This window comes from Ceratina calcarata, unplaced genomic scaffold (assembly GCF_001652005.2).
Source record: "Ceratina calcarata isolate Rehan_Ccalc_2016 unplaced genomic scaffold, ASM165200v1 scaffold171, whole genome shotgun sequence".
Classification (NCBI taxonomy): domain Eukaryota; kingdom Metazoa; phylum Arthropoda; class Insecta; order Hymenoptera; family Apidae; genus Ceratina; species Ceratina calcarata.
In genome coordinates this window covers 244,830-260,803 of record NW_017138459.1, presented here as the reverse complement: position 1 = coordinate 260,803, position 15,974 = coordinate 244,830, and the positions used below count along the sequence as shown (strand labels likewise).

Below are 15,974 nucleotides of genomic sequence, written 5' to 3'. Positions count from 1 at the left end.
TAAATTTTGAAAAAGTATAGAACCACCTTAATTCATCTGTACATTTTAGTGCATCATGTGTACAAACACTTGATCATATTGATACATAAAAAAGTGATTACTACATTAATTGAAGCACATAACTGAAAACAGTCGCTTGCATATTTATCCCGTTACTCTCTCCCAGTTATTATCCCTTTCTCTTTACTAACCACAGTCCATCAGCATGGACACCACCATAAAAGGTAAACGGGCACGATTTCCCCCTGTAGATCGATTGACAAGCAATTAACTCCTTTGGCGAACGATTAACCCGTGCCTCCGGTAGTACACACATTACAATAACGAAAGCTTTTGGTGCGGTTTTGTGTTCGTGAGTTTGCAAGCGTTATAATATTGTACATACAATCGCGTTCACTGCTGCGACTTAACCGTTAATTAATTAATTAGTCCTTTAAGTAGTTGCGCACGATTCTAGTTGTTCCATCGTGATCCAGTGTCAATATTTCTGTTAAATTACTATTCCTGTTCGTTGCATCATCATCATCATCGTAGGTAAGGCTGTTTGTTACTCTCGAACTGTGCACCTAGGTCACGCTAAGGCGAACGAGTCTTCTTCTCTTTTATCATTTGTATCGTTACCGATCGCCGTCGCATCGTCGTCCACGCATTTTTATTTGTCTTCGACAATTTTCGTTGCGAACCGTTATCGTCGCTTACGAGGTTAAGGCGTGTACAATAAGGATTTTGTTTCTAGATTCTTTCAGATTATGGCTTAAGTTTCTTCGAAGTTAACAAAACTATTTGTAAAAATAGCCAAAAGCATATTATTGAGAAAGGCATTTCGTTTCTAAAACCTATGAATCTATCGTTTTTCAAACTCTAGCCGTCTATTGAACAGAGTCTAAAGACGAACCTCTAGCGATGATAACTACGCCATTCGTTTTTTTTTTTTATGTTCGTTTTAGAACGTTCACGCTCGTCCCGTAATACATAAAAGCAGAAGGGGAAGGGTTCAAGAGTATAATCGAAGATCCGTTGTGGCATTTTCAGCACGACGACGCAGAGTACTCAGCAGAACAGCAGTTCTCTGAGCCCTCAACAGGATTCGGCGTGGCTCGATGGCCTAAACAGCCCCCTCATCCAGGACGAAGGCGATGGCAAAATGCTCAAGCTTCGATTCGACGTCTCCCAGTACACGCCGGAGGAGATCGTTGTCAAGACCGTGGATAACAAGCTGCTGGTGAGTACTTGCTACCCTCTCTCTTCTTCTGAAGAGTGGCTTGTCAGACCTTATTCACTTTACCGCAAAGAAAGCAATTACTCTTCAAGCCACGACAGTAATTCACAAAATTAGTTTGTTATCTTTTAAAAACTTGAAAAATATATTAAAACAGAGAAGGGTAGATTTAAATTTTGTTTGAAAAATTAATATCATTGAATCGTGCTATTTTTGAAACAAGAATGATCGCTTCGGAAAAGAAATGGTAGTGCTTTCGTGTATTACAAGTTACAAAAGCGGCAAACGCAAAATTACAAATTATGAGTGACTCATCGTCTCGTACGTGCATATTTCGTACTCTAGAGCTGCTTATTTCGCAACTTGGCAGCCATCGAATCTGGTTCACTATTTTGCGCAATCGTATATGCATATGCTCATAATGAACCCCTGTCTCGGTGGCGTTCTATCCAAAACGAGCATTAGCTTAAATATAATCCCATGTGAAAGGACTTAATGATCGAATGGAAACTGAATCAGTTCGGTTGTGAGATCACTTTGAATGCGATGGACTTAATTAGAAAGACGCGTGCCGGTTTTAAGCAGCAGGAATTGCTCTTATACGTGTTACCACGGGTTCAACCGGTGGAGCCGACTTCCTGCCAGGAAGTGATGTAATAAGAGCAATTAGAATGTTCCACATCGTTCATAAAAGAGACGTGAGTACCGGTAAACCGGCGTAAAATTCTTCACCGCGCCGCATCGTGCCGTGGCTTTTCCTGTTCTTGCGTACTATTCCTCTCCGATTTCTGCCGCGTTCGAAATAGACGTTAACAAATAAATGGGGGCAGATAGATTCCATTCGGCTTAGGCAACTCTGCTATAGGCCAAGTCATTCTTCTTCTTGACCGGAAGAAGCAAATTTTTGCGAGATATTTATGAGTTACTATTTATTTCGTGCAATTTTCTCAGGTCTTTGAACCTGCAATTTAATATACTGTACTTTCTTTAAATAAGAACCTGATCATTTTTTGGAGTACATAAAACTGGTTTAGGTTTTAATAAGTTTGGAAGTGTTTTATTTTTGAAACTTTATTAATAGATATATTAATAGTTATATTATATAATAGATATGTTGTATTTAGTAAACTAGACAGAGATATAGTTATGATTAACTCGAGCTTATCATATTTATAGAATTAATCAAAGCGCATTTGAGCGGCTCATAATAAAATTAATGATATTCATAAATCGTTGATTTAATTAGATATTCTTCTCTTTGCAATATGTTGAACGTTCTTATTTAGATAAACCTTGTGCTCCTTTCATTTTTTTCTTTCATTAACCAATCTAACATACTAGTTTGAGGCATTTTTTATATGACTACAATTCGAGACGAAGAATTTGCGCAGGAAGTTGTAGTCCGGATTTTCTCCGCGACTCCTCGTTCAAGTTTCTTCTCTCTGGCCGACGTTCCCGTCGACCCGAACGGAAATAACCTGGGCCAAAAATAAGTTCACGGTGCTCGTCACACCGAGACGGAGTAGTGCTCGACCATTGTGACAGTATTAATGTTTTTGAAAAGAAAATGATATTCATTTTCTAAATTCTAGATGTTAAAATATGATTAAGAAAAGAGTATAATAATTAATTCGTCTGACATATAAATTTTTTAATGCTCAGTTCAATATGTAATAGCTGGAAACAATTTTCTTTGTATATGATAGACAAACATCATATAACTGTATATACTGATATATCGATTCACACGTAGAACAATAAACTAGATTGCACAAACTTGAAATGCAAAATAGTCTCAATGTTTATAAGAATAAAAATGTAATGGCGCCTCAGTAATTGAAGTCTGGAACACTCTCTGAGGAAAAAACAGAAGGTGCCATGGTTTATCAGAGGCAAGTGAGTTGCTTCATGCGAAATTGGAATAAAGCGGTCCCTGTTCGTGGGTGCATAGCATACCGTAGACTGCAAACAAACCTCCATTACTTTTGATCTTCTTTCCATTATGCTCGTAAAGACTACATACACACAGTGCAACGACCTCGCCTTCTTTGCATAACGGTAGTATTCGATTTTTGCGTCTAGCTTCACCCTTTTTATGCTGCACCGGTTTCTTCCTTAGATCTGCAGTTTTTGTTAGCAAAAAAGCTGATTAAACGAGCACCGTGGAATTCCACATGTGACTATGTGTAATTTGTATCATGAAAATGTTAATTAAATATTCATAGGTTTACATGATCTAATTTTTTGTATTTATTTTAAGTTACATTAATTCGTTTTTATTGAATTACATGAATCAAAAATGAACAATTTTCGACATAAACATGATGCCACAATTGTTTTGAGTAGAATATATATATGTATATAAAGAGCATTCTATATATAGCTAATATATGATAAATGATAATTGTTCTAATTAGATCTTCTTGGTTCTCGTAACTCGTTTCAATCCAAATACTGATTTTTGAGTTATGCCAATCTCATGACAAACGTGCAATACGTTAATCTAAATCCCACAAAAGGAGTTGTAGAGGGAAATGGTTTAACCAATCCCATACGAATGTCGAAGAGATGAGAGTCTTGTCAGCTTGGAACAAAACAGGTTGGCCAGTTGGCGGTCATATCGTGGTCAAGGTCCCAGCATTGAATTCAGGTCGCTTTTGCTCTCTCGAGTAAGCAGTCGCGTACGTTTCGCGGTCCTTAAAGGGTTGCATGCCGCCAAGGACGCGTTCCGAAGGATGAACAGCAGCTCACTTACTGATTATAAGCAAGCGCTTGTGTACATACTTGCTCTTAAGCAAGCAGGTGACATCATGCTCGCTCGATGAACCACCGAGTTGAACAAATAGGAGCAGGGACCGGTTTTATTTAAACGAGAATGAAACTCATTGCCACACGCGCTGTTGTCTGCTTGATATGTGTTGCCTGTTTCTGGTAAATGGGTCGACTCTCTGGAAGAATAGAGAAACGTATCACTTTGTCTAAAAAAATGTTTCATCCTGTGTTGAATACATTCGCTTTTCGCTTCGTAGATATCGGCAATACTTTTTCTGTGTAATTATACATATATTTTTCCAGTGTGTTGGTATCTTATCGCATAAATTGACTATAGAAGGAAAGTTAATAAATTAATTACTCAGTAGTTAGAAATATTTATACAAATTTCGAAATTGAATAATATTTTTAATATTGGACTTCACTAATTAATCTACTATACATAATGTATCTGATAATTATGAAATCAGTAAGAATGAAAAAAAAAGTAAAGTAAAGGTAGGAAGATATTTGTGTCTGAAACTAACTATATAGTTATGATTTTGATGACAGCGACAGGTGTCTGTTAGTGTCTCTCATTTGCCAATTTATTCACTATATACTGTAATTTATTAGACAATCTCTTCCTTCTGAGAGAAAGATGCTTCCGCGACAATGTTGAATTGCACAATTCGAAATTCGTAATAATTTCAAGAAAGCGTCTCTTGGCAATGACAAACAATTTGTTTATTGGAATACGAAACTCATAACATTCATATATTTTTTCAAAATTCTGACTTTTATTAATAAGATCGGTTCATAGATGATTCGAAAAATTTCGATCATTAATGATGAAAAAGGTTTTAATAGATAATATAAAATATTTGATTCACCAAAGATTTAAGCAAATGGTTTACAGATGATGTTAATAAGAAAATGGCGATTGTGTTTGCACCTTATTCGGTCAAGGAGAGTATGCCATTAGTTAGTTAGACAGGAAAGTCTCGCGTTACGCCGACACTTTAATTGACTTTCGAGAGCTTCGAAATTCCTGTTCTACGTGTTGCTTCAATCACGTAAAAAGAACAGAGGTGGGAATGGCGTCGAAATTTCGATGGCTATATTTAGTTACCGAGTCACGAGAGCGGCTCGCATTCTTTCGTATAGTTGGTCCTGAAATTTTTATTTCTTCGTATACGTCTTTATTTACAAGCGATCCAATATTTTAAATGAATTTCAATATCTGAAAATTATACTGATATCCGTTTTGACAAGACGTAGACGGCTCTTTTAATCATTTCTAAATCAATTTATTTCTTATTTCATTTCGAATTGATTAGAGAATATTATTATAAATGAGAGATTTCAAATTTTTTAAATGAAGTATTTTATTGCAATCTGAGATAACAGTAAAGATTGAGAGGTCGAGACAAAATAAAAGTGGAAGCTTCGATGATACGTGAAAACGAAGAGCTTCCGAAGTTTCTGAAGACGCACCCTCGAATTCTTAAGAGCTCTATCGTTAGTGTCGTTAGACCCGGTTAACCGCGGTTTGCGTAATCCTCGTAGGTCCGGTAAGACGATCTTTCCGTTGGAAAGCTTAGATGCACGCCAGGCTAGAGTTGAGTTACCATCGGCGTGCCTCTCCCTTCGCTCTGCCATTTCCCTCAGTTTCCATCTGTCTAGGGTTACCTGTGGCTGCTTGCTCGCTTTCCTCCTTTTCAAGCTGCTTTTCGTCTTTTACGCCCGCCACTCTGATCGATATCATCGTTCCAAAGAGCACGGATGGTAGAATAGCACCAGACGCCCATCAATTCTTTTCATCATCTGTTATTTATATGAAAAAAATAGCGAGTGATCTTTATTTCATCTGTTTTTCAATGCAATTCATTATATCTTCTCTATCCAACTTAATTTGTTTTTTAAAGAAATAAAATCTTGTTTCGTTTGTAACGAAAGAAGTCTGTCTGTACTAAAATCGTAAACAAGTTGAAAGGCAGCTTTTAAAGTTTAATTTCTTCCTTATATACATAGGTATCTATGACATGGACTTCTCGTCTGGTTCCGCTCCAACGATATTGGATTTGCTCGCGCGTGTGCGTAACAATTTTTTCACCCTTTCTCGACCGTAAGACAATCTTCTCCCTCAGCTCGAGAAATAGTGTCCACGACCTCGAGACCGCAACAGTCTGGTTCCTGTTACTTTTATCGGTGCAGAAAACCGCGATTCTACGATCGCTTTACCTTCTCCCCTTCCTTCTCGCTTATTTTATTCTCGATTAAGTATCGTTGACATTTATATTCTATTAATAAACCAGAACATTGTAATTTTATTCTTTTCTGTGATTAAACCGTGTCTCCTAATGAAATTCTAAAATGAGAGCATTTCTTAAAAATGACCTGTATAATTATTACCAGAGAGGAAATTTTATTGTGATATGTATTTCTGATTATCACCATTTTTTTTACTTTCATCAATTTGTAAAAAATAATCAGACAGTTTTTCTTTTATGTCAACTTTTATTCTGTAATGATGTTTTATCATTACAAAGCTTCTATTTTCCCAAAGCTGATATACATGGTTAATGTATCAAGCTGTATTAACAAATATCAATGCCTGTGCTGCACTGAATTAACAAGTGTTAGATCAGTTTCTTCTATAACACCATGAATGAACGTGATCTTTTTCAGGTAGAACTATTGTGATACAAAGGTATATAGACGCGATTCGTTGCAAGGTGAAGGCCAGGTTATTCGGTTGGTTGGCAAGCGAAGTAACGCGCGGACAGATCGAACTGGTCCAAGAACGAGACCGATCCTCGTCTCGCGTCGCCGTTGAGCCAAAACGCGACTCATTAGCGTCGTTTGCGTAACGCAATTAACGGCTGGCTAACGGCTCTCGTAGCCTCGCCCACCCTTGGCTATACACGTGCCAACCTTGTTCCTGTTCTTGTTCTTTGTCTCTTGGGCGCGGTCAACTAGCTATCAATCTTGCACCTGCATTTTTTCACACGTCGAACATCCTCTGTTCTAATTACATGACATATGCGACCACCATTACATACATGAACGAATCTCATTGAACAATGTCCATAGCGCTCTAGATTTAAGTCTCAGTTTTTCGAAGTACTCAACGCCTCAAATATCTATTAATATAAGGAGAAAAACCATTTGGTTTGGTGGGTAACTCCTCCTTATCAAGATTTAATAAAGTCATTAACGAAAAAAGTGCACGAATGGCGTTTCGGTCACTCCCAATGAATGGTATGCAGTAACGTGACATTCTGACTCCGCACCGTCTTTCACTTTGTGACAATTCTATTCGCATTCGCCATCGGTCCATGTTTTTCGTTAATAACTTTGTTAACAGAGATTGGAGGAAGAACTGGAAGCGGAATTTTTGATTTAGAATCTCAGCCTTTTTCACACCCTTAAACAAAAGTTGTATATTCTGGGACACTCTGTATAGTTGATTACATAGATCGGTCAGGTTTGTCGTCATACATTTTAAGAATAATTTCCAATTAGTCTAAAGTGCGAGGTACATTGAACTCAGTCGATTTGCATTTTATATTAAATTAGAATTAGATTTGATTAGGTTTAATTCACTAACATTTTACATGAAATAGTAATATGTATTAAATAGATATCGTTGCGGGCATTTAATAACACAGATCATAGACACTACATTCGACAATTACGTAAAGATTACAAATATCAATATGTAACTCCCACACAAATTTTCTGTTAACATCGATATCACAAAAGTTGATGATGCAAAGAAATAACGATGATCAGGCTAAATAATTGCCTCGATACTCGAGATAAGTACTAGGGAGCGCGTAACAGTTTATATCTGTCTAAATACGTCGATGACAGCTGTTCTATTGGTTCTTCATCCTGACGTAACGCGCTAATAATTCATTTATTTATACGAAATCCCGTAAAGAAACTCGTAGTAGTGCGTCGCGGTGTCGCGTCGTGGCATAATATTTGCATGTCCGGCCACTATGAACGTCGCTCTCTAGCAAACTCTCTGGCTTAGCCTGATGCAATGTCTATTTTTAAATAATGTGTCTGCTAGCATACTAGCTAGCGGCTAGTCGCTGCCCGATTTCGCGAATCGACCTGAACGAACGCTGAGAAACATTCATCTTTAACTGTAATACGATACTTACCTGCTGCGAGATTACTTTTTATCTAGCAAAAGAAATATACCGTACATTGTTACTTAAAAAATTAAGTTTTTCGATTTAGATCAAGCAGAAACCCGTTTCAAACTTTGTTTACCTTTTGAGAAGATTGGATAACGCCGGCTAATCAGCTAATCTAAGAATAAATCCATTCAATATCGTCATCGAACACAGCATTCGTATGAAATCAGTCAACTACGGTTTCAGAAGCCCAATTTGATTTAGAATCGATTTGATTTTCTATTATCACATCTAACTCTTTACTAATTCTGTTGAATCTTATGAACACGAATTTTTCAAGAGAAGTACGCTCAATACTTTTCCTACTTTATTCATTGATCGAGTTCGTTGTTTCTTTGTTTTACAACGAGATTACGGTTTATTTCTGTACTATGTGTTACGCCTGAAACTCCCATGTATACTCGAGCAGAGTCACTCAGGCAGTCGATGGTATCTGAAAAGAGCTCACGACACAGAACGAATAACAACGAAGCCGACAGGGGGATCACGCGACCCTTGCTAGTTCCCGGAACTCAAAGCAGTATGGACTCCTAAAAAATGAGCGATCGTTTGATCGAGCGACTGATTTGCTATTAGGGACAATTTGGCTAAATCGTAGAAGTCAATGCGTTTTGCTGTTACCAAAAGTAAACCTTATCTTTAGAAATATGTTTCTTTGCATTTTTTATTTAAATATTGTGTCATTAAATGTACCTATAACTACAGTATAGGTTTTTTTAATTTTTTGTTACATTTTATGCATATACATATGTATGTATAAGAAAATGTATGAAGGAAACATGTTATAAAAATATGTAGAATATTAAAAGATGCAGATCGAAATACTTAACGGGATAGGCTAATTACGTGACTTTTCTAACATTCGTTGGTAAATTTTTTACGTGTTTCCGATAAAGAAAATAAAATTCTGTCTAAATTCCATGTTTTAAATTGTTGCCATGAAAGCTTTATATTGCATCGAAGTTTACAGTCTGGTAGTAAAAGGAGGCAAATCAATCAAGCTGTGTACCATTAAATCATTCGCGAGGACGCGTAAAGGACGAAACAAAATGGAAGTGAAGGACGCGTTTCTGAGTGTATCGATTCAGACGTATAAGAATGTTAAATCTACACGATGCGTCCTTCGGCAACCATTTCCTCGCAGTTATTACTCTCCTTTTCTTCCGTTAACCTACCCTTTTCTGGGTCGTCTTCGTTTTATCGCGAGACTGGTATCGAGACTCGTAAAATGTCTTCACGAACCAGCTTTATTGTCGCCACCCGTAACCTACTTTCTTGGATTAAACGTACGTAAACGAGCCACACGCGTTCTACTCTTTTACTCCTTCGCCACCCTCTCGCTCGCCTTTTCCGTTTCCGCAAAAAATGGTTACCCCACAATGTGTGCAGACGACTCGTTGAATTATTCAATAGGGTAGTTTGTATACACATGCAAACAATCATCGATTTGGTTTTTTGCTGTTCTAAGGGCGAGGTTGAAAATTTGAAATAAAATTGAAGATTGATTACAATAATTTACATAATTGGATAAGAACAGCACTTATTTCTTCATATTGTAAAAATAAACTAGAATATATATTAATAGAAAAGTTGTGTCTCGTAAACTCCGTTATCTGTATGAACCAAACCAATCGTTTTTTAGTCTGTAGTTCGCGTGATCACAGAAATGTGCCTGTCCGTCTGATTTATTAATACGGACACTTAATCGAACAGACGACCTGAATTCCCTTGGCCTCGGTTTCGTGTACACTGGCATCCATTCGAGAAAGTTGATAAATTTTCCCAAGAAAATGAATCTTACCCGGATAATCTAATATTATACTCTCGCCAAAAATATATTTCCTACTTATTCTTATCCGTTTGAATATTTTATATCGAACGTGATGAACAGACCAGAGATATGTACGCACAAAGTTGACGTTTGTAGTTCACGAAGCGCGGTCTAATATTAGTAACGTAATTTAACACTTTGTCGTTTGGAATAGCACTCGTCTTGGCATGGGCATTTTAGAATTTTATAAATTGAATACATAAAATATAGATCTACTTTCTCGTAATAATAAAATAACGTAATAAAGTAAATTTCATTCGAATAAAAATAATTTTACTGTTGAATTATTATAATCATGTAACGATTGATGAAGAAAAATGTTAAAATACAAATTGCGAGTGGTAAAAAGTTATGTCTTTGAACAAACTAGTACTAAGTTATTGAATTAATGTTTCCGATTAAACAAAGAAAAATGTTTACATTTTCAGGTCCACGCGAAACATGAGGAGAAGACGGAGAGCAAATCGGTGTACCGGGAGTACAATCGGGAGTTCCTGTTGCCAAAGGGCACCAACCCGGAAAGCATCAAATCCTCGCTGAGCAAGGATGGTGTCCTCACCGTTGAAGCCCCGCTTCCGGCGATCGGTACTGGCGAAAAACTGATCCCGATCGCGCAGCAGTAAAGCACAAATCAATCGACGAATACACGATCTAATGCGAAACCCTAATAAAGAGAAGGGAATCCCGTAATTCGTGTTTCGTAGGTCAGATCGCTCCTTTCCTGCCCCTCCATCAATTCTCTCTAATTTCATTTCCTTCCTCTTCTGTTCTTTTCACCTTTCGTTCCTTCCCAACTTATTTCGCTGTGAACTTACGTTTTTTCCTGGCTCAGTCCCTTCGCAATTAGTTTACAAATTTTTATTTTTGTAATTGCTTTCTCTAAGGAAGTAATTGAATATTTACGCTCAGTTTTTTTTTTACATCCTAATGAGGAAATGAGGTCTGGATTAAGAAGAAGTAAGAGTATCAAACTCTTGAAGAAAATCTTAATTCACGGCTAGTACGTAAAAATGAAGTTCGCAGCGAAACACGCTTACGAAGTGCATTCAACGAGCGAGTTCTCGCGCGGGAATTCGGAGTTTATAGTTTTTCGAGCGAAACTCGAGCCTCCATAAGGTATGTACAAGATGTTAGAAAGTACAGAAATTATTCTTTCCTTTCAAAAGAAGAGAAAAACATGATATTGTCAAAAAAAAGGAACTGTGAACAAGTCTACCAACAATGTATAGTTTATAATTTTGTACGTATCCTTCGACGAAAGTTCAAATTCTTCGACCAGTTTATCAAAATCAAGTTTATTACAAATACAAGTTAACAAAGTGCAATCTGTGAAACGATAATCAAATAACGAGAAAGAAAAAAAGACGAGCCGCTTGTCTGGAGGTTGTAGAACTAACGCCTAATTTTGTAATAAACAAAAACAAGATTACTGTATAGGTGTTTGATACGCAGTGTTTCTTCTTTCGATCTGCTTTTTGCCGCTTTGATATACACTTACGTGTGTTTTTACGATCGTTGTCGACCGATGGTAGGTGATGATAGATGAATTACGACCAATGAGTGAAAAATTATATAAATATTATATATAATATTGGTGGTAATGTTTAAAGCAAATCGACGCATGGACGCTGTAACGATAGATGTTTGATAAATTATTATTATTTGGTACCTAACAGCTTTTTTCGACATTACTTTTTTTGGAAGTAACACGAACGAATTATTTTCTAAAAAAAAGAAAAAACACGCATTGCCTTTGACAAAAATGAAAATTTGATTTGGTTGAAATAAATCAGAAGCAAAGAACTTGTGCACCACGGGGTATTCAGGAGGAAGAGGAAAATAAAATTTGATGCGCGAAGTCGGAAGCGATCTTCTTAAATAAAACGAGAACTTATGTATGTGTTAGTTTTTAGGTGTACTACATTAAAAGACTATAACACAAGGTTGCTTAGAGTATGTTAAGCATTGTAACGAATAATTATTATTTATGAATATTTTACTATTGTCAAGATACGTATGTTTAAAAAGGTAATGCGAACAATGTGAAAGTTTAAAATAAAAACTATCTTTAAACAGAAGTCGTGTGAATCACGTAATATATATTATTTCTTTTAATTGATTTAAATATATATACATCTCCGCCCAAAAGAACAGTCTACCTCATTTCATTTCTATCGTTTCTTAATGATTTTTCAGACTTCCTTTTAAGTCTGTAAGTGTCCTAATACTTTTGGACGAGGGTGTATACATATATAAAACAAAAGATTCTCCCACAGATTATCACAGTTTATTGATCTTGGAATCTTTATTTAACAAAATATTCTATCATTAATATGTATAGTTTTGTAGAGTTTGTATGAAACCATTACAAAATCGTTACATCGAACGTGGTTATGCTTTTCAACATAATATCGGTTTTAAAAATTTATATAACAGATAACAAACGCTATTTGAATCCCAGCGATTACCGCGCCGTTGTCAGTCCGATCGAAATCGAAATCTCTTACGTCCATTTATTCCCGCATTCCTTGCACGTTTCAATCAAAAACAACGAATTCCAATCGTACCGTATTCACAAATACATACATAATCTAACTGTACGTGACAATAAATAAATTCCGTACAAATAATCGTTCTTAGGAATAATGGTTCCCAAAAGTAAATCAATCTTATCAGACATTGTCAAATGAATATTCAAAATTCGTCGCACGATGGTATAAAGATCGAGTTTTAGCGAAGATTATTTATCATTTTTTTAATATAACGCAAAAGAGAGCAGAGGTATAATTCTCTGGTGTTTTTACAAATAAATATATAATCAATCCGATCATTCCTTCGCTTTTTTCGAGTTCGTATAAAAAATATATGATGGTAACGTGTGGATGTACGATTTAAAAATAATTATGTACACAGCAGAATCTCATAAATCTCGTATTTCTTTATACAGGCGCTGGTGGCACGTTATCCTCGGATAGATTATCATTTTCATCTTAATTATCCCATTTTATGTGCTAAATTTTGGTTTAATATTTGGATTACCATAAATCACATCGAACGGGAACATGTTTAACGCTTAATCTTACTGTTTTGGTATATATCATACTGGTTAGGATGTCGTCATATCGAATAATGATAAGAAAGCACCAACAATAAACATCGTATAAAAAAGCTATGGGCGAGACTCAAACGGATCTTAAATGATCGCCAATTTAAATAGGAATATAATTCAATTGTAGTTCGAAAGCTCTTACCCGTTTCCATTTCGTAAAAATCTAAACGAATTAATTTGTCCTATGTATATTCATCTGTTCCGGAACAAAAATTCGGGTCATTCGTAACAGTAATCTATTGTTCGAAATAAATCGATGATTTACTATACACTCGGAACTTCCGCGGAGAACAGAGGAGCATCCGATGTGTTGAACGTTGGGGATTTTCCTTCCCGTGCGATACGCAACGCTTGATGAACGGAAACTGTGTCTAGCTCCTTCTGATTCGGTTTCTCGTTGTCCAAGCAAATATCCGCTGCCCGTTTACCGAACGGTTCTAAAACTTTCACTCTATAATCAACAATCGTCGACACGGGATTTCCTGTGAGTCTCAGGTTCTCCAAACAGGGTAGGTGACCGATATTCTTCACTTCCTCAATGTTTTCGATACGATTACAACTTACGTCCAGACCCTCCAACGAGTACATTTTCGAGAAGCTAGCCAAAGAGGTCAATTTGTTCTGTGAAAGATCGATGTAAACGATGTAACCGAGCTTTGTATGCAAATCCTCCGGCAGGGACGTGAAATTATTCGATGCCAGATATAATTGAGATAATCTTGGCAATAGAGTGCCATTAGAAATCTCAGAAAGTAGATTATTGTTCAAAGTTAAGCATTCAATGTGCGGTAGCAGCTTGATAGCTTCGTCTATCGTTTCTATCCGATTGTCACTCAGGTCTAAATGGGTCACTTTTAGCCAAACGTGAGAGTCATTCGCGTTCTCGATAATCTTGTGCACCTCCTCGCACATCGCTAGTTCGACGATGTTTCTCAGCTTGGTATTGTTCACCTTCAGATACTTCACAGTGTCTCGGAGATTGCCCATGTGATATATCTTGTCCACCGGGTACTGATCGATTGTTAAATTCTGTATATTTTTAAAACTGGATAAATCGATCGACAGCGTGGACGTATAAATGTTGCTGGTTCTGTAGGGTTCGGAACTTCCTTCAATTACGAGTTCTGTCAGGTGAGAATTGAAATCCAAAACGTGACTGAAATCGTACTTCTTGTCAACGACTTCCAGGGGTGGGCAAGGCTGCTTTAATCTCTCGCTGATCGCGTATAACTGTAATGATTAATCACAAAATTTATATACTTAATAAAAATAAACAGCGGAACAATTCATCAATGCACAAATTAAATAATGACCTGCACAGGATTAAATTTGTAACTCTTGGACTTCTGTAACAAGCTGTGACCTTCGGTAAAAAATTCCAAAGCCATGCTCTGTAGTAGGAAAAATATATCGTATATGTGCATGTCCAAGAATACAGCGAGTTCTCTAGGCATCGCTTTTTTCAAGTAACTATACACCTCGTTTAAGTAGACTTCCAGGCTCAACCTCCTCTTTTCCACGAATGCTTCGCATTTGTTACCGATCAACTTTTTTGGCGGCAATATATCTTTTTTAACATAATTCTCCGAAACGAGTTTATCGTGAAGTTCCGCGAAATCATTGTACCTATAACAGAGGAATAAAAATTAAATGTATCATATTTCATCATCTGATCACGAATATAATCCGTATCGAATTAATACAGAGTACGATTCTAGAATGTTGGGTTACACGTAAAGAGAGGCATGATCGTAAAAGTATCACATATCACTTATTAAAACTTTATCATCGACAGCAATGTTTTTATGATGAAGTAAAATATCGTGAATTTCGTATGGAATCAATATATTTATCACTTTGCCATGATAATTCGGGGTTGATAAAGGTGCGAAGTAAAGATACTGTAAATAAAAAAAAATGCGTTTTTCATTACATCACACTTACGGATTAAATTTAGAATTTAATAAGATTAACAACTCATTTTCTTAGTTGCAAATAGAGTACGCAAAACGATTGGGCAACGAGTAGAGAACCGATTAGAACTTGCCACGGATTTCATTCTCAATTTTGCCGGTGTGTTTGATTAGAATTAAAAAAAAGATCAAAAATAGATGAAAAGTGTAACACGTCACAATAACGCGAGATAATCAGCGAGCTCACCTGTGCTTCACGGTCCACTTGATCGAAGCAACGCTAACCTCGATGCAATAATACGTGACACCGTCAACAGTATCCGCCGAGGGTATTTTGATGTGCACATTCTCTTGATTTAACAAAAGACACGCCATTCTCTCTAATCACTGATTTTGATGAACGTGTAAGGACGTGGCAGCGCAGGTTGTCACTGATCGTCGACCGGGCCGTGAGAGGTTATCCCGAATCGCGAGAGCTGTCAATATCGTCTGTTTTGCATCAGAGGGAGGGTCGCTCCTTATCCGTACGGTGCATCGTACTCCTCGCGAATCTACCACGTTCCTTTTTTTATTGGTCCGTCATTCAAAACCCAACACGATTTTACGATACAAATGTTCATGTTTGACAGTACACTTGATACGGAAAAGAACTACGCTGACGTAGCCTTTTGTCCGAGCGGTCGAGTAACTAACTTGCGTCATCGTTTGTCGTGGGAAGTTTCAAGAGAAACTTGCGCTACCAGCTTATTTTATTTTTTTCCAACATATCTTTCTCATGACTCATAATTTCTGATCTACGGGTAGCATTAGAGATTTTTATGCCATTTTTTAGGTACGATGTATGTTAATCATCTTTAGGTATTCGAAAGTAAAAAATGGTAATTCGTTAAAAACAAAATAATATAAAGCAACCAACGATCATATAGACATCACGCTC

The 15,974-nt window shown here is 36.7% G+C and overlaps 2 protein-coding genes across 4 annotated transcripts in view; one reads left to right on the top strand and one right to left on the bottom strand.

Moving 5' to 3' along the window:
• Nucleotides 1–12,093, top strand: part of LOC108632762 (heat shock protein beta-1) — a 25,028-nt gene extending 12,935 nt beyond the window's left edge. For all 3 annotated transcript variants that reach the window (XM_018037532.2, XM_018037533.2, XM_018037534.2), the window contains 2 exons: nucleotides 1,033–1,222; nucleotides 10,444–12,093. In XM_018037532.2, coding sequence (XP_017893021.1) covers nucleotides 1,033–1,222; nucleotides 10,444–10,638 — 385 coding nt within the window. In that variant the 3' untranslated portion in view covers nucleotides 10,639–12,093. The remainder of the gene's footprint in view (nucleotides 1–1,032; nucleotides 1,223–10,443) is intronic.
• A 187-nt stretch (nucleotides 12,094–12,280) lies between these two features.
• Nucleotides 12,281–15,734, bottom strand: LOC108632761 (nischarin). The gene is made up of 3 exons (XM_018037530.2): nucleotides 15,285–15,734; nucleotides 14,438–14,750; nucleotides 12,281–14,354 (listed from the first exon to the last, which is right to left on the bottom strand). Exons 1-3 carry the CDS (start codon nucleotides 15,410–15,412, stop codon nucleotides 13,389–13,391), a joined length of 1,407 nt encoding a protein of 468 aa, XP_017893019.1. The 5' UTR covers nucleotides 15,413–15,734; the 3' UTR covers nucleotides 12,281–13,388.
• Between the last annotated feature and the right edge of the window lie 240 nt (nucleotides 15,735–15,974).